General features: G+C 35.4%; 1 protein-coding gene across 4 annotated transcripts in view; it reads right to left on the bottom strand.

Annotated features, from left to right (window-relative positions):
- CUL4A (cullin 4A) overlaps nt 1-19,439 on the bottom strand; it is a 72,138-nt gene that overhangs the window by 21,479 nt on the left and 31,220 nt on the right. For 3 of the 4 annotated variants that reach the window (XM_044670512.1, XM_044670515.1, XM_044670513.1), the window contains 5 exons: nt 18,547-18,709; nt 13,223-13,312; nt 10,887-10,969; nt 5,681-5,748; nt 3,144-3,262 (listed from right to left, as the gene is read on the bottom strand). In XM_044670512.1, the coding sequence (XP_044526447.1) occupies nt 3,144-3,262; nt 5,681-5,748; nt 10,887-10,969; nt 13,223-13,312; nt 18,547-18,709 (523 nt within the window). Of the gene's footprint in view, nt 1-3,143; nt 3,263-5,680; nt 5,749-10,886; nt 10,970-12,954; nt 12,958-13,222; nt 13,313-18,546; nt 18,710-19,439 lie in introns of all 4 variants that reach the window. The other variant, XM_044670514.1, reaches the window with a different exon arrangement.

Here is a 19,439-nt window from a genome sequence, read left to right on the forward strand (position 1 = left end):
CTTTGAGAATTATTAGTCAGCTGAGTGTAGTGGCACCTACAGTTTTGGTTGGGGGAAATTGAGACTGGGCACTCTTAGCCACAGCAAAGACTGGGCATCTACACTGAATCCAGCCACAATATGTTGATCCTCTAGGCAGGGATACCACTAAGTTGCCTAGAAAGGAGTAAGCCGGCCCAGGATAGAAATTGAGGTTAAAACTTTCCTTCCAATCAATATTGAGAACAGACCTATGACTTGCCACTGAACTTTCAGACTAGAAGAGGAAGGGAAAGAAGGAATAAAACTGTTTGTTCCACTTGGCAATTGAGGAAAATTTTTTAATCTTACATATTTAATTCCTTAGAATTTTGTATATAGGATCTCTTTCAGAGTTATTTGCTGAAAAGATTCCCTCCACAGTATCTACTGTTTCTTCTGATTCTAGTTGCATTAGTGTTATTTGTACACTGGTTCTTAAGCATAAGACCATAAGTTTAAGAAGTGGAATTACAAAATGCCTTACGTCTTAAAAAAAACAAAACCACGGGGGCAGCTGGGTAGCTCAGTGGATTGAGAGCCAGGCCTAGAGATGGGAGGTCCTAGGTTCAAATCTGGCCTCAGACACTTCCCAGCTGTGTGACCCTGGGCAAGTCACTTGACCCCCATTGCCCACCCTTACTACTCTTCTGCCTTGGAGCCAATACAGAGTATTGGCTCCAAAACAGAAGGTAAGAGCTTAAAAAAACAAAACAAAACAAAAAAAACCAAAAAACAAAAAACGGTCTAAAGCCACAAGAATAGTCTTTACATGTGGCACGAGCACAATCACTAGTTCTTTTAATCACACAGGCCAATGCAATGACTAATGATAATTTGCAATGTCATCTTAGAATATGAATTAAAGAGTTCAAATACATCACAACTATATTCTCTAAAGATTAAGACCCTGAGCAAATACTAAGAATAACTCTGAAAACTAAGAGAAGAAGCTAAGATAGTGAAGTAGAAGGAAGAAGTACAGTGAGCTTTCCTTCAAAATTCCTGCAAGCAGGTCTAGAAAATGCACCAGACAAAATCTCTATGGGGAAATTCAAGATAAAGTCATAGTGAGTCATTTGTCCAGCCCAGGTTAGAAAAGAGGAGAAAGAGACAGATATCTTATAGACATTAGGGAACATGGTCTATCTGGAGCAGGGTGCACATTGTATAAATGGAGATTTTGAACCTTGGACTGCATCCCCCATAAATCCCTTAGTATTTTCCCAAATTCCCTTTAATCTCTCCTGCTCCTCAACGTTTGTGCGGTCACTTTATTATTTTATAGTTGGCTGTAACTCCTCCCTCTTCCTCTTTTTGCTCTTGGGCGGGCTAGTTAGTACCCTTTTAGTTAGGTTTTTATGTTTATTATTAATAAAACTTTTTAAAATATAATATTTAGTTATTGAATATTAATTTTCAACTCTATAGCATGAAGCATTCCAGCTTTAGGCACCTCAACAAGAACAGGTCCCAGATTCAAAAAGCAAGTCCAGTCAACTAGAATTACTGGAGAGATTTAGAAAAAAAAAGTTAAAAAATGTTTTTATAAAGTAAATGACAATAGTAGAGGAAAAGATTGGAAAAGAGAGCTATAGAAAAAAGAATTGGAAAGGGAATAGCTTGGAAAAGGAGGAGCAAAATCTTGTCAAAACAATAAAATTCTCTGAAAATTAGAATGGACTCTTATGAGAAAACATTATGAAAAGCCAAAAGATTGAAAAATTAGAAAATGTAAGTAATCTTACAGTAAAAACAAATGATTTAGGAGCAACTAAGTGGCTCAGTATTCTAAGAAAAATGATGCAAAAAGTTATTTGGAAAAAGATGGAGAAATTTTTTTTTTTTAATCTTTAGCCTACTGGAATATGCTTGTAGATATCCTACCTACTTCAAGCAATTTTAAAAGAAACCTGTAAGGATCGCTTAGAACAAGAGGGCTAAGAAGAAAACAGAAAGAACCCATTGGTCACTTCCTAAAAGTTCCTCAATCCTTAAATGAAAAATCCCAGGATCATAAAGAAAATCCAGAGCTATTAGAACAAAGAATAAATACTCCAAGCAGCTAGAAAGATAGAAGTCCTAAAGAGCCACAGTCAAGATCACACATGATTTAGCAGCCATCATTCCAGGAAGGAATTAATTAGGCTTATATCCAATAACAGGTACCCAGCAAAACTGAGTATTATCCAATAGGGAGGAAAAATCTTTAATGAAATAGAGGTCTGCCCAAGAATTCTTGATAAAAAAAATTAAGAGCTAAAGAGAAATTTTGAAGTTCAAAAACACAGGAATGCAAACAATCACAAAGTATCAAATAAGGATTAACTGATTATTTTCAAATATGGGGAGATGATACATATGCCATTCTGAACCCTATCATAATCAGGGGTCACTAAGAATCCAGTTAAACAGAGATTAAACAGAAAGCCTGAGAGTAGTTATTATGTTTCGATCTTAAAGAGAAATGTACAGAAACATTTCACTCAATAGGGAAACAGGAGGGAAATAAGAAAAGGAAGAGAGATTCAAGAAAGGATTAGCAAATGAACTCTAAGGATGTACAAAAACGTTGAAAGGACAAAGAATGGGAATCTGAGTGGGAGTCCATGAATTAGAAAATAGCTGATTTAGTTATGGTATATAAAAGAACTTATAAAAGGATGATTTCAGAGAATCTTGAGAAAACTTGTATGAACTGATATAGAGTGAAGTGAAAAGAAAAGAAAAATTTATACAACTGCAAAGACAAACATAAAAGACTGAAGGACTCTCTAACACTATCCAACTTCAGAGGACTAAATAAGAAAGATGCCCTTCCACTACTTAAGAGAGCAAAGAATGAGGCATATATGTGTGATGTATGTAACTATGTATGTATTATCTATAAGAATGTATCTATATACAGATACGTCTATATTTCTTTTGGATATGACCAGTGTGAAATTTTGTTTTGCTTGACTACAAATATTTCTTTCTTTCTCAATTGGCTGGGATAGGGTGGTGATGGGAGGTGAGAGGACAGATTATTGCTGACTGAAAAAATGTCTATAATTATAAAAAATTATAAAAATTTCATTTTTGGAATAGTGCCAAGCATTTTCCACAGTGTCAATCTGAAATACCTTAATGTATTCACTCCAGTGCTGCAGTAATATCTGTTGCCCTCCTTTTACTCGACTGAACAATTGGTACATCTGTGTGAGATCAGGCACTCTGTTTTCATCAAGTAAATTATCTAGTCCTAAAATGAAGTCAAAAAATAAATTTTAACATGTAATAACTATAGCTTGATATACAAAGTCACACTTTTAATTCCTATTGCTAGGGAAGTTTAGATTAGATCACTTCTGCTCAGAAGTTTTGGGCTCTAGTAGGCTAAGTCAATCAGGTATCCACACTAAATCCAACCCCAATATGGTGAGCTCCCAGGAGAAGGGGGCCAGTTTGCCTAAGGAAGGGCAAACATCTCAGGCTGGAATCAGAGCAGGTCAAAGCCCTGGGCCAATTAGCAGTAGGATCAGTTCTGGGAATAGCTGTTGAACTTCCAAACTGGGAGGCTTCAAAAATCAAAACATGAAAACAAGATACATTACACACAGTAAACCAACTGTAGTAAAAATAACATGGAAAACAAATTAAAAATATTTCTACACAGTATTTCAACTATTCCCTATATTATATCAGTACTCATATGTTTGTCTGGCTCACAGGTAGCTGGCACCTTTTTTTTTACTTCCCTCCCCTCTTCTCACCCCCCCTCTCTTGTAGTCAATAAGCAATCCCACTGAGTTTTACATGTGTCATTGATCAAGACCTATTTCCATATTATTAATATTTGCATTAGGGTGATCACTTAAGAGTCTACATCCCCAATCATATTCCCCCCATCGACCCATGTGATCAAGCAGTTGTTTTTCTTCTGTGTTTCTACTCCCACAGTTCTTTCTCTGGATGTGAATTAGCTGGTGTACCTTTGTGAAAATGAGATGTAATAATACAAGTCACTGAGATATCCTTTACTTCATTAAACATTAATAAATTCATTCTAGAGGTCTGAAAAGTTTCACACACCATAAATTTCAGAGCTGAAGGGCTCTTTAAGGATTCTATCTTTTCTTTAATAGATTAGAAAACAGAGGTCCAAAGAGATTGTGACGTATCCAAGATCAAAGACAGTATGTGGCAGAGCTGGGGATGAACAGTTGGGCCCTAGGGTTGCAAACCAAGTTTTGTGTCCTAACTAGTAAACATTCTCCCTGGTCAAGTCACCAGGAGTACTACTTATTGTCCTTTAGAAAATATAATAAGACTTTTTCATTATTAAAACCAGGAAAAAATAAGTAGGCTATGGATGGGGTAGAAAACAAGGTTAAAGTAAAGCCTGAAATTAATCAATTTGGTAATTTACTAACATTTTTTTCCATTTTCCCTGTGGAAATGGTTTAATTAACCCATAGTACATTTTCCTGAAAGATAACTACTGTGTATTTAAAAGTTAAAATTTAATTATCATTCAGGAACATAAACTAATCAAATCAGGAATCTGAGAAAAACCTTTTATTAGTATGAGAATACTTATCGTGGAGCCTTAAACATTATCAGCTATAACAAAATTTATTATAAAGGGATTTCAACTTGGACCTAGTCCAACACAGTCCCAATTCAAATATCAATTTATTCTCTTGGATTATCTGTGGTAGAACTTAAATAAAGAAAAAAGGAATTTCATTACTTAGCTGCTAATTGTTTGAATTGTTCCTCTGGAACCATAAATTTTTAGAAAAAGAAACCAAATGTTTACAATTCTAGAAAATTTAAATCCCACAGATAATTTTAGATATGCTCATGGATCTTTCAAACAAATTAATTCTAAATACTGGGGAACTTTCACTTAACTACTACATTATCCTCTCCAGACCCACCAAATAATTCTTCAATTTGTAGATTATGACTTGGATAACAAGCCTCACTAATCTTTACTTTTAAGTTATTTTATTTCTCTTTGATAGCTCCATTAACTTAATTTGTAGTTTTTCTACACACAAATTTTGGTGTGGACTTTAGATTCTTATTTTTCTATTTTACTTTTATGATGTAATTAGGTTATAGTAGCAATAACTCATTGCCATCCTTTTGCCTTTACATTGCAAAAGGGTGAAAAAGATCTCTTGAGACCTTTAAGCACAGAGATCAAATCTGTCTTTAGTTTTCTCCCAAATTTTAATTTCTGAGGTTCTCCTTCCCTCTGGACCAAGAACAATTCTTAGGATAGGTTTTTACCACTTATGATGGAACCACCACTATGTTCTAAGTTGTATTTATAAAACAAAAAACACTATGCCTAAGTACTTGTTAGTTATAATGCTCTCTTTGATAAAATGATAAATTTTATATCCCTCCAGCACCTATCAAAATGCCTGGCACACAATAGGTACTTAATGAATACTAGATTGATTCATAGAATTTCAAGACTGGAGGAGACCCAGACATCTTGTTTTTCATATTTTTCATCATTCAGGTTCTAACTTTTCTAACAATGAGTAGTACAGCTGAAATATGATTTCACAGCTCAGGGTTCTACTTTATCAAGCTGCTTCATTCATGAATAAATATATGGAATATGAAGGACATAATTTATAGTAGTGCCTGAAAACTTTACCTTTTTGTAGAATCGCTGTTAAATGTTCACCTAAAAGCTGTTTCTCCACACAAGCTATTAGTGGTTTTCTGTATAGGGCAGAAAATGAAAGATATATCAGAAATGTTATAAGGCTTAAAGAAAATGATATACTATTCCATGTGAAAAGTGGAACTTTCTGTCTCCAAAGCAAATATAGTAAATGTCTATTAATTTAGAACCCAAAGAATGAGAAACTCAAATCACCAGAAAATTTTCACTGTTGAATGTTGAGAATTGTTTGCTCATAAAGACTAAAGCACTCACTCTAAGACTTTGAAGTCATTTTTTAATTAAAAAATTAAAATATATTTCACATAATGAGTGCTTTTTCAGGAATTTTATTCTATTTTAGTTCTCTGAAAAGTTATCTACATATGGTATATATTAAAATTAAGTTAACCAGCACACTCAATTATTGAGAACACATCATTCCCTATCATTGTGGAAAAAGAGATGTATAATATTAATAGTAAAGACCACAGAGCTCCAAAGGGCAACATACAAACATTTAAAAAATAATATTTAGTTAGCAAGTTATTAATATGCAGAGTATTAACTTATAAGGAAACTACAACATAAATATTTAAAGTGAATGTTCTGATCCCTCACAATTATGAGGAACTTGTGAAGAGGAATGTTATCTGCCTTTAGAGAAAAAACTACTGGAGTAGAAATGCAGGTGAAAACATATGATTGATCACTTGTTTATTTGGGCATATGATTTTGAGTTTTGGTTTTATGAGATTACTGTCTCACGAAAATGAATAATATGGAAATAGGTTTTGAGTGATAATTGCTTATCAACTCTGGGAGGGGGGAAGGGGACAACATGAATCACATAACTTTGGAAAACTTATCTGTAAATTTGTTATTGGAATGAAATAAAGATAAAATTTAAAAAAAACCCAAAGGGGTCCTTGATAAAGGTGAATTTTCTGTTAAGATTATAATAAAATTATATGAAGTTCAAAAGAACAAAAAATTGTTTACAAGCCTCTATCAAGCAAAAACAAAACAAAACAAAACAAAAAAACAAACAACCCAGAGAGGAAAACATTTAAACTATAGGCATGCTAACATTTAGGGGAAGTTTTTTTTGCTAATTTAGTATTATTTTCATACGAATAAGGCTTATTGTTAATTTTATAAACATTTATAATTTCCAGTGTCTTAGGGACAAAAAAGATTTGAGAAAGACAATTCCTGACTGAGAAGAATATGCATTCTAATAAAACTGTCTTTATGTCAGCATTGCCAAAGAAATTTCTATTACAGACATTAACTCCAGTGAGTCTAGAATAGCTTTTATTGTGTGTGTGTGTGTGTGTGTGTGTGTGTGTGAGTGTGGGGGGGTGGGACCCCAAACGTCAGTAAGAAAGTTGGACTTTCCCTCTCTTTAATTCCTATTACAGCTTTTTGGGTCACAACTATGTAGGTTTCCCCAAGTTTCCTAGACTAAGAAAGTGCTTTTTGTTGCCTGAGACTACTACAGACTCCTCCTTGAAGAGAGCTCCCTGCAAGCAGCAGTCATGCCCTGTGTATTGCCATGTCAGTATTTTCCCACTCCTATTTCACAAGATAAAATTCTTTTTTTTAGTCTTTAAAGTTTATTTATTTAATTTAGACTATTTTCTCATGGTTATATGAATCATGTCCTTTCCCTCTCCTCCTCTCACCCCCCTCCCCATAGCCAATGAGCAATTTCACTGGGTTTTATGTGTCATTGATCAAGACCTATTTCCGTATTATTAATATTTGCAAAAGAGTGTTCTTTTAAAGCCAAAACTCCCATCATGTCCCCATAGAACCATGTGATCAATCATATGTTTTTCTTCCGCGTTTCTGCTCCCACAGTTCTTTCTCTGGATGTGGATAGTGTTCTTTCTCATAAGTCTCTCAGAATTGTCCTGGATCATTGCATTACTGCTAGTAGAGAAGTCCATTACATTGGATTTTACCACAGTGTATCAGTCTCTGTGTACAATGTTCTCCTGGTTCTGCTCCTTTCACTCTGCATCAATTCCTGGAGGTCATTCCAGTTCACATGGAATTCCTCCAGTTCATTATTCCTTTGAGCACAATAATATTCCATCACCAACAGATACCACAATTTGTTCAGCCATTCCCCAATTGGCGGACATACCCTTGTTTTCCAGTTTTTTGCCACCACAAAAAGTGCAGCTATAAATATTTTTGTACATTTCTTTTTCCCTATGATCTCTTTGGGGGTACAAACCCAGCAATGGTATGGCTGGATCAAAGGGCTGGATCAGTCTTTTAAAACCCTATGAGCATAGTTTCAAATTGCCTTCCAGAATGGTTGGATCATTTCACATCTCTACCAGCAATTTATTAATGCCCCAATTTTACCACATCCCCTCCAATTTTTATTAACAAGATAGAATTCTAATAGGAGAAAATATTTAGATCACCAAATTCAAGAACTCCACTAAATACATTTTGAGGCACAGTGAAGCCTTTGGGCTGTTCCTTCTATTAGATTACTGCTCAATTTTGTCAATCCACACACTAGACCTGGTATCAGAAAGACCCGGGCTCAGATCTAGCCTCATATATGTACTAGTTGTGTGACCTTGGACAAGTCACCTACAAATTGCTGCCTCAGTTTCCTCATCTGCAAAATGGAAACAATAGTATCTACCCTTGCAGGGTTATTGTGAGAATCAAATGAGGTAAAGTTTGTAAAGTATTCTACAAATTTTAAAGTACAAAATATTTATACAGTTATTAAGTTTTTTTTTTCAGAATCCCTAAGGTGAAATAATTGGTATAAACTGTTGCATTCTATTTGCTTATTTTTCCCATTTTTCATCTCAAATTCCCCACATAAGCTGATTTTCATTTCCCTTCCTACTTTAGTCATAGCTTGTTCACAAAGTGCTTTACATGCATTATCTTATTTGATGATCACTACGGGTGAGGTATTATTATCCCCTTTCTCGGGTGAGGTATTATTTACTTTATAAACAAAGAAATTAAGGCTGAGAAAAACTAAGTGACTTAGTCACACTCAAGTCACACTCAAGTCACAAAGCTAGTAAATGATCAAAAGCTTCTATTCTACTCTATTGTTCTTTCCTTTATAGTACAATGCTCTGAAACAGAAACCAACCTGTTTTTCAGAGGCTCCAAAGGATCTGTGACAAGAAAAATCAATTCCAAAGAAGATAGTGATCTTAATAAAAAAGTGACTGGGAAAAGGAAAAGACTAATAAAGCCAATTCACTCATTTCTGTAAGTTATTGTTATTGTTTTATTTTTAAGCAAATTGAACTATAGGGTTAAAAAAAAAGGAGGATCAAAGGCACCTGAGACAAAATATTTAAAGAAACTTAAATAATCAGGAGAAAGAAAAGGAGAAGATATGTCTATGGACTAAATCTCCTAACCTATACAAGTGGATCTAGATCAGTGGTTCCCAACCTTTTTTAGCCTACCACCCCCTTTCCAGAAAAAATATTACTTAGCCCCCTGGAAATTAATTTTTAAAAAATTTTGATAGCAATTAATAGGAAAGATAAATGCACTTGTGCAGTAGCGCCCACTTTGGGAATCACTGATCTAGATTCTATGTGAGGGGCTGACAGTGGTAGGTTGCACAAATGAGAAGAAAGGAGGTAAGAGATAGAGGAGAGAAAACAATATAGGTCCACCAAGTCCACAGGTAAGGAGATAATGCTCTCTTTTAGTCTCTCATTATTAGGCTATATGGTAGTAAGACAAAAGCAATGGAGACTAAGATGAAGGGACCTGAAGTGAGGTGTCCTATTCTAAAAAATTAAAGGACACAACACAGCTTCCTTCAGGGATCATCAATATTTCTAAAAGCACAGCAGCAAACAGAGTGGGTAGATGAATCTACAAAGACAGTAATATTAAGAAACAAAACAACAAAAAAAAAACATGAGATGGAAGAAATTCCATTTTGGTTCTTCAAAAAGTTTACTGTCATGATGCATTAAGAAGAAAAAATAAAGCTACAACTAGGCTGAGGGTTAGAAATTAAAAAAAAAGAGAGAGAGAAATGAATAGTGTAAGTAAAATTAGAAAGCTTGAGAAGGAGCAAGATCAGGGAGTATTTGTGTAGTTTAAGGAAACGTAAAGGAATAAAATATTGACTTAAAAGAGAAAGGGGATAAAAATAAAAAAAAAAACAAAAAAAAACAAACTGAGGTAGCCTAACAATCATTTTTAATGTAAATGGCTTAAACAATGCAATTAAACCAGAGGGGAGCACCTGAAGAAAAACAGAAAACTAAAATCCCATGAAAATGAAAGGTACAGCATTATTGTAGACGTTCAGTCACATTTGTTAACTAATGAAGCTCAACTCACTGATGTGCAAAGAGATTTGTCAGACGGAGGTTTGTATAATGCATGCTATTTTTTATCTCCCCACCAATTTATTTTAAGGTGAAAACAAGTTAAAAGGGAACAAAATCAGGCATGATGGTACTGACTATATTCCCTATTACCTGTGTGGTTGGGGTTGGCAGATTGCTTGGGCTGGATATATTTGAGCTATATTGAATTAATGCCTGGCACCTAAACTATGTTCTGCGTCAACATGTAGAGTCCCTGGGGTGAAATGACCCATGCCAAAAAAATGGAGCAGTCAAAGTTTCAGTGGTGGTCAGTAGTGGGATCAAGTTTGTGAGCAGTCCCTGTGCTTCCAGAGGGGAGAGACTCAGTTTTTTTTTTTTTTAAAGGATTGGGGGAATTAATAAATATAGAACTGAAGATTCAATATTTGACATATGTGTAATTGAACTGATATTCAACAGCATCTTGTAAATTCCAATTGAGTCCCATCAATTATGCTTTGGTCTATTTTTATCTAGAACTTTTAAAGATGAGAAATAGCTCAGTAGTATGAATTAATTTCCTTGAAAACAGGGGATTCCTGACATTAGGCCAAATAGGTATCTATCCACACTGTATAAATGCAAAGGGATAGTAAAGCTCTATGGCTCCCATCCATACTACTACCATCCATTTTGCTGATTCCTTGAAAACAAATTTCACCTCATTAGGACTTAGTAACTAACATTCACCTTGTGAATGCTTCATAAATGTTAACCATGTGGCCTATATAGATTACATTATTACCACCAGCACCACTCAGAATTACAATACAAAATGAGAGAAAACAAATAATACTCACTGTGTGCTGTGATCTAAATATGTTATTACTCTGTCTCCTTCTTCTTCTAAACGTTTGTTTACATGGTTAAGGTATTCCGGGACCTTTCAAACAAAAAATGCCAAGAAATCAATGATGTCACAGAAATAATGTTAAAATCGCCATTGATTTCTATAATCACTTTCTTCTGGGATGTTAAAAAAAATCCCATCATTTTCCTCAAAATGATTTTAGAGATTAAGCTAGGAACAAAATGCTAGGATTTCAGAATTGTAGTTTTAGAACAGTAAGAGGTCTAAGGAGTCATCTGATATGACTCCTCATTATATAGAAGAAGATAAGGCCCAGAGATGTGGAGTGACTTTCCCAAAGTCATATATAGTACCTAACTAGTAAGTCACAATTTGAACTAGGGTTCTTTGACTCCAAATCCAAAAATTTTTTTCTTTTATTTTTCAATTAACAAGAATTGATTTTCTCTTTCACACATTCCCTTTCCAATTTCCTTCCCTACACTCTGTCACCACTATTTTTATTGCCAACACTGCCTACCTCTTTGCTCTTGGTTTTATCACTAAAATGCATTTTGAGGAAGCCTTACATTGTTTCCATTATAGTACCATGAAATAGCACATGGGCTGTTTTTGTTTTTACACTGTCCATGAGCAAGTAATGGCTGACGTAGATATTGGGCAGGATGCTGAGAACTAAATTTACTTATCTGTCTATATTTTATGTGAGATTCCATGAGCTTCCTATGACTCAATAAAAAAAAAAACCTCACTTGTTTATGTGTGCCAGTAAACAATTTATTGAATCAGAAGATATAAGACCATAATGCTATACTTCTCATTCGATTTAACATCTGCTTTGTTGCAGATCTGATAAAAAAAAAAGGCTCTCTAAAGTAGTATTAGGCTTCTCTTCTCTACTTTTCTACTCCAAAACTTCTTACAGGAAAACCAGCTGGAGTGTTATTCCTTAAGGGCAAAAACTTTGTTCCTCAGCAGCTAGAGACAGCAAAGTTCTGATATGGAATTTTCTTGGCCAAATGAAGAGAAAACCACATAGCTAAGGTCCCCAGACAACCAGAGTGACATTTTGGAGATAAGTACAAAGGATTTGCTTAACCATGTGATATGCAAAGAAACCAGTGTCAGGGCAGTAGCAGTCTAAAAAAGTAACAAAAATGGTCAGGATTCTGAAGACTTGAGTTCCTGCCACTAATGAGCAGAGTGACCCTGAGTAACTCACTTCATTTCTTTGGGTCTCTCTCATCACCTAGAAAGCAGGAGATGTGTTGAACAAGATGACCTGTAAGTTCCTTTTCAACACAAATACTGATTCTAAGAATATTCTGTGGGAAAATTTTTAGTTTCTGTTTTCTTTTTGAATTTTAATTCATATAGTGAAAAGAACATTGGCTCTGGAATCACAGGACTTGGTTTCAAATCCCATCTCTCCTATTTAATTTATGAATGATGTTGGGCAAGTCACATCTACAGGCCTCATCTAAAAATGAGGGTTTTGGGCAATACGGCCCTGGAGGTCTATTCCAGCTCCAGATCTATGATTCTATGACTCTTTCCTCTATTTCACCTTTTAATATTTAGCATTTTAAATTTTTATTGATGAGTCATTTCAGCTGTGCTTGACTCTCTGTGACCCCACTTAGGGTTTTCTTGGCAAAGATACTGGAGTGGTTTGGCATTTCCTTCTCTAGTTTATCTTATAAATGAGGAAACTGAGGCAAACTAGGTTAAGTGACTTGCCTAGGGTCACACAGTATCTGAGGTAGGATTTGAACTTCAGTCTTAACTCTAGGCCCAGTGCTCTACCCATTGAGTTATCTAGCAGCCCCCAAGCATTTTTCATTTTTTTTTGCATTTATTCCTTTTTAGTGTTATTTTACTGAATTTCTGTTTTGAGGAAGATCATGAAAAGTTTTCAATTAATAGGGAAATATATAGTTTATATCAATGGCACATCATAAACCTCTTGGGAGTTTTTTTTGTTTTGTTTTTTAAAACCCTTACCTTCCATCTTGGAATCAATACTGGTAAAGGCTAGGCAATGGGGGTTAAGTGACTTGCTCAGGGTCATACAGCTGGGAAGTGCCTGAGGCTAGATTTGAACCTAGGACCTCCCATCTCTAGGCCTGGCTTTCAATCCACTGAGCTACACAGCTGTCCCCAATAGTTTTGTTTTTAGCTAAAGACCCAAATCCTATTTTTGTCAGATCATGGCTATAAAAAAGGTTTCAGAAGTGTGTGTTGGCAAATGCATATATATTAAAATTAGAAGAATAAATTTTGAAATGAAACAAAAACCATTATGGTTATACTTTATTTTCTTACCTCTCTTTCTTGCATTAGTCTTTGGCCTTCTGCAGCATATAAACAATTAGTTTCTTCCAAAAATTTCTGTTCAAATGAATCTTTATAGACCTAAGAAATTAATATTATTTAGTGACAAAAAGTTAAAGGTCTTTGCTCCTGTTTTAAGTTTGAGGTTACAGAAGAGATTCAGAGAAAAACAAGAGTAAATTAAAAATTAAAAGTGACTAAGAAGTCATCTACTTTTCCATGTGTATGGTCTTATATTTACTATTGCACTCTTGCCTCCCCCAGCAGTAGGTACCAATATGCCAGGTCTAGAAATAGTTCTTTTAAATATCTCTTGAAATGGATTGCCACTTAAGACTTCTGGTGGCATGATGGACCAGCTCAGACTCTTGATAGAGAGGTAAGTATAAACCTAAATATTTGGCTTCCAAATGGCTGAATGACAAGGATATATATAAAGATATCTGTGTATATACATAAAATCTAAAAAACATTATTGTTTCAAATAAGGTTGTATTTTGGTGGAACCAATGTCTACCATCAACAATAGTACAAAATTTGATACTTGTTCCTGGGTGGTTGAAATTTAGAAAATAAAATTCTTAAAATCAGTCTTTAGAGAGGCAGACCTGAGACTATAATAGACATGAGCTAGGGATCTTGATGAGGCGTTTGGATTAAGATAAAGCTAAACAAACAAAAAACTTGTGGTATTTTAGAAAAGAGATAGAAGTGTTAATTTTCTTCCTCAAGAATTCTCCAGCCTATAGTTTAATACTTGTCCAAAGAAGACAATTATTAGCTGAATTTCAACACTATTTTCTAATGGATGGATATTCCACTGCTACAGAAGGAATAATCTACTCCCTTACCCATACCTTTTGTCTTTCTATCAATTTTAAGACAGAAGAGCAGCAAGATCTAGAGAATAGGGGTTAAGTGATTTGCCTAGGGTCAAATAACTAGGAAGTACCTGAGGCCAGATCTGAACCTTCAGCCTGGCACTCTATCCACTATGCTACCTAGCTGCCCACAATGAACACCTGAAACTACAGCTAATACCATACCCTATACATAGTTCTCACTTTAACTTTATCTAGTACTGTACTCTCTTCTCACCCTCTGAGCCCTCCCACTTCCTCATGTACACATGCATGCACGCACATGTACAAAAACAAACCCCTAAAAAACCCACCTCTGAGTGAAAGCAGAAGACCTTACTCTAACCAGCCAGAGCACAGGGAATGGAAACCATGGATAAAATGGGTGGGGGAAGAGGGACTACTGTATTTATTCCAGAGTGTTAAGTGAGAAATCCGCCACCTCCCTGGAGTTAAAATGTGGAAGGAAGGGGATTTGGGTCACATCTGTTCTTAGAAAATCAACACAGAGGGATAGCTGGGTGGCTCAGTGGATTGAGAGCCAGGCCTAGAGATGGGAGGTCCTGGGTTCAAATCTGCCGGTGGACACTTCCTAGCTGTGTGACCCTGAGCAAGTCACTTAACCCCCATTGCCTAGTCCTTACTGCTCTTCTGCCTTAGAACCAATACATATTATTGATTCTAAGATGGAAGGTAAGGGTTTTAAAAAAACCTCCAACAAAAACAAAGACAGAATTAAAACTACAAATATAAGACTTCTGTCCCTATCCCACAATTCATTAACTCTACAAGGAACTCTTGTTTTGCACTGATGGTCCTTCATAGATATTAATCATATTTCAGTTAGTGGCTTAATTACTTGTGTAATGTCTTTCTAGGTCCCACTTAATCACTCAAGAATAATTCAATATACTTACGAGAACTGTTTACAAAGTCTCATGTACATTACCATACACTAATTCTTTTAAAATGGCTAATCTATATAACAAAAGACAATTCTATTCTTAGAACACTGCCAGAAAGGAAGGAACCTATCTACTTTCACATCCTTTATTCCAGTAAAAAGCTAAATTTAATACCCAATTAAATGATCACTATATCCAATGAGAAGTGATGACTTCTAATCCAGAATGCAGAAATAGTAAGCTGGAGCATGGGAAAGGGGACCTGCAGCAAAGCTCATACCAACACAGGCAATCAACCTAGAAGCCTCTCACAGTACAAGCAGAGACTGGCTGGAGAATCTTAGGCAGCAAGAGTGAAGGGCTAGTCACTTAACCCTCATTGCCTAGTTACCACTCTGCTGCCTTAGAACCAATATACAGTATTGATTCTAAGATGTTAAGGTAAAGGGTTAAAAAAAAGGGGGGGGGAAATCATTAGTTTCAGGGGCAGGTAGGTGGCACAGTGGGGAGAGTGCTAGGCCTGGAGTCAGGAAGGCCAGGGTTCAAACCTAGTCTCAGATACTTCTTAGTTGTGTAAACCTAGGCAAGTCAGTTAACTTGTTTGCTTAACCCTTGACATTCTGTTTTAAGAGTTGTTAATAATACAGAAAGTAAGAGTTAAAAACCAAAAAAGCACCTGGGCACTATATTTCAAGAATGAGGGAGAAAGTGCAGGGAAAAAAAATCCATTTTTCACTTCTTTGAAAGAAACTCCCAAAGGAAGCCCCAACAATGTTAGAGCCAAAATCCAGAGTTTCCATGTCAAAGCAAAGAAAAAAAAAATACTTTTAACATCTAGTAGAAAGTAGTTTAAGTTTCAAGTGACCACAGTTAGGACCATAAGTAAGATCTTGGAATTTTCTAAGTGGCAAAAAAAAAGATATGGGCCAACCATTTAACTTATTCCTTCAAGGTTGGGCATGATCCTACAAGGGAAAAAAATGGACCACGAATAGAACTTTCTAACAGTTCTAAAGAAAAGACCAGTGCTAAGTAGGATCTTTGAAATGCAAATACAAGAGTCAAGAGAAACCTAGAAAGGTAAATTTATTTGAGCAAGGGGAAAGGGCTTTGCGATGATGTAGTGTTAATTTTTAACAGGTGAAGACACAATTGTCCTTTTAGAGCTATAACATCCTCAAGGATTATAAAGGGAGTTAAGTAAGCAAATCAGAGCATCTGGAAATGGACTGGTTCTATTCTAAGACCTATAAAAGCATAAGAAGAAGATAGGACAAAAAGAAAGGAAGAAGAAAGAGGTGGAATATATTATTTTTCCTAATGGGGCACCAAGTAAATCTCTTATTTAAGTTGGACAAATTCAAATTGAATATACATATGCATGCACTCATGTGCAGACACAAACAGATTTTGTTGTAAAATATATCAAATTTCACAAAGAAACAAGGAGTGAATGGAGATTAAGAGAGAGCCTAATACTGGGGAGGGAATAGTCACAAGAAAAACTAAGTTCCTGATCAGTAAGGAAGGATTAACAGAATAGAACTGGAATCTAAGAGAATGTCTCCATCAATTGCGGATGCCTAACCAAATGCAATTTGTGATGTTAAGAAAAGATGAAAGAGATAATTTCCAAGAATCCAGGGAAGTAGGAAGTCATACAGAGAACCAGAAAACCAAATTATACAAGGACAACAATGTTATAAAGAAAATAAAAACTTTCAAAGCCTTAAGAATCAACTAAAAGCAATGACTAAGAATGTTTTTGGAGGGGCCATAATGAGGTAATGTTACATAATTCCTGTCAGAGAAATGATGGTGCAGCAAGAAACATCTCTAGAACTACATTACAGGCTTGGTTTTATTTGCCTATGCTTATTTGTTACAAAATTCTACCACCCCCCTTTTTTAAAATTAAAATTAAAATTCTTACCCTCTGTTCTCACTATCAATTCTAAGACACGAATGGCAAAGTCTAAGTAACTGGGGATAAGTGAGCTTACCCATGGTAACATAGCTAGAAAATGTTCGAGGCTATATTTAAAACCAGGTCCTTTGACTGTGGGCCTGGTAATCTCTGTTTTTTTATTAGGGGTGAGTACTAAGGGGAAAGAGGAAGTTCAAAATAGTGATGTCAAAGAACACCAGAAATCATTTAAAAATACATAGAAGTGGGACAGCTGGGTAGCTCAGTGGAGTGAGAGTCAGGCCTAGAGACAGGAGGTCCTAGGTTCAAACCCGGCCTCAGCCACTTCCCAGCTGTGTGACCCTGGGCAAGTCACTTGACCCCCATTGCCCACCCTTACCAATCTTCCACCTATGAGACAATACACCGAAGTACAAGGGTTAAAAAAAAAATTACACAGAAGAGAATAGAACTTCAGAAGGAAGCACAGACAAGCAAAACAATTCTGAAAGTAAGCGGGAATTTATTATATAGTACTTAAAAGTAGTAAGCAGTATGAAATGAAGACCATACTCTTTTTTTTCTGCTGTGTATATGGAAATGCTCATTTTTGCATGTGGTGTGATGAAATTCAGAATTAAATAACACAGTTTTAATAAGGGAGAGTACAGCCAGAATTTGAAAGAACCTATTGAAAGTGCCATGAAAGGTGAAAAAGAGAATGTGAAAAGGGAGGTTGAGATACCAAAAACAAGCCTGGTCTACTCTCTACACTGTTGCTGGTTTTGTTTACTAAAAAAGGAGAAACAAAATTGATAATCAAAGTACTACAAATACCTTAATGAGACAATTTTAATTGCATCCTTCTGAAACAACTTGTTCCATAAAGCTGCTATTTGATGGAAGAAAATCCTATATTGTGATATCTAGTTGCAGAATTAGAATCAAACAGGAAAGACCACAAAATGCCACTACCCTAGCCTCCAAAAGCTGACATTTAAAAAAAAACACAATAATCTCTTCAATATGTAGTTGGATGCATTTAAATTAGCAAAACTAAAATACTTTAAAAAAAAAAAAAGAAAAAAGCATTCTAGAAAGAATGACTGTATTACTTTTTTATACCCTTACCTTCCATTTTAGAATCAATACTGTGTGTTCGTTCCAAGGCAGAAAAATGGTGAAGGCTAGGCAATGGCAGTTAACTAACTTGCCCAAGGTCACATCTGAGGCTACATTTAAACCCAGAGCCTCCTGGCTCTCAATCCACTGAGCCACTCTGCTCATTTTTTTTATTTAATTTTTTCCCTGTATTACATTTTAAATGAAAAGTGTTTTTCCATTTAAAAAAAGGGGGTGGGAGAACTTAAATTAAGGAGCATGAGCCACTGAAATGTTAAGTGACTTGCCAGTGGTCATAGAAATGGTATGTGCCAGAGGCTGAAGCTGAAGTCAAGTTTTCTCAACTCCAAGAATGGCCCTTTATTCACTATACTCAATACCCCTTTTTCCATTAAATAAGAAATAAAAATCAACTGAATCCATTATTGAATTTACATAGTTATTTTAAAAGCCTTCTTTTATTCTAAGGTATGAATTATGTCAGATTTGTCAAAAAGGAAAGGACCATAAGATTATACTTACTTGAAGATCAGAGAGCATGCTCAAAAGACTTCGTAATAAGCTCCTGTCCACAGCTTCACCATTTCTCTCTCGTTCAATTAACAGAAGAATTCCATCAATAGTTTTACTTTGAACCAGCTTATCACTAATAACATGGTTTCTAAATAGTTCTAATCCCATGTCCCTGTACAAACAATAAAGAACAAAGTTAGATCTAAAGATCAGTCAATATGACAGAATTATAACAGAATTAGCAGCAAAAAGACTGTCAATTCTCTGAATGCATCAGAAAGTCAAAAACCTGTTAGTAAATGAATATACCTACAATTTCTCTAAATAGCCTACCTCTTCCTCAGGGTGATTAGATATTATTCCCCTTATATACTCTGTTGCAGGCAAACTATTTTTATACATGACTTTCCATTTCCTGCCTCTACCCTGGCTGTCTGCCATGCCTGGAATGCTCTCCCTCATCTTGGGCTACCTTATGAAAATTCTTTCCTGATACCCAATGTTGGTTGTCTTCCCTTCTCTCCAAATTTTTGTATTATCTGCATGTTTACTCCCATCTCCCTTACCCATTAGAATGTAAGCATCTTGAAGGCAGGGATTGTTTCATTTTTGTCTTTATAAGCATCCAGTACAATGTCTTAGTACATAGCTTGAGTACTTATTAATGCTGCTAAAATAGAAACAAGGTTGTTAATATTCTAATGGAACAGGGCAGGCCAAATTTTCCAATATCAGGCCATAAAATCTAACTTTTGGTATGTGTAAATACTTAAGTCTATCATACGAGATGCAAACCCATATCATAACATGCAATTCACCTAATTCTGGGGCTTCAATTTACTTTAGTTGAATGACTGGCTATGAATTTTAGGGGCCTTAGAGTCCAATACTCCAGTCTTTGC

This window comes from Gracilinanus agilis, chromosome 3 (genome assembly GCF_016433145.1).
Source record: "Gracilinanus agilis isolate LMUSP501 chromosome 3, AgileGrace, whole genome shotgun sequence".
Lineage (NCBI taxonomy): Eukaryota > Metazoa > Chordata > Mammalia > Didelphimorphia > Didelphidae > Gracilinanus > Gracilinanus agilis.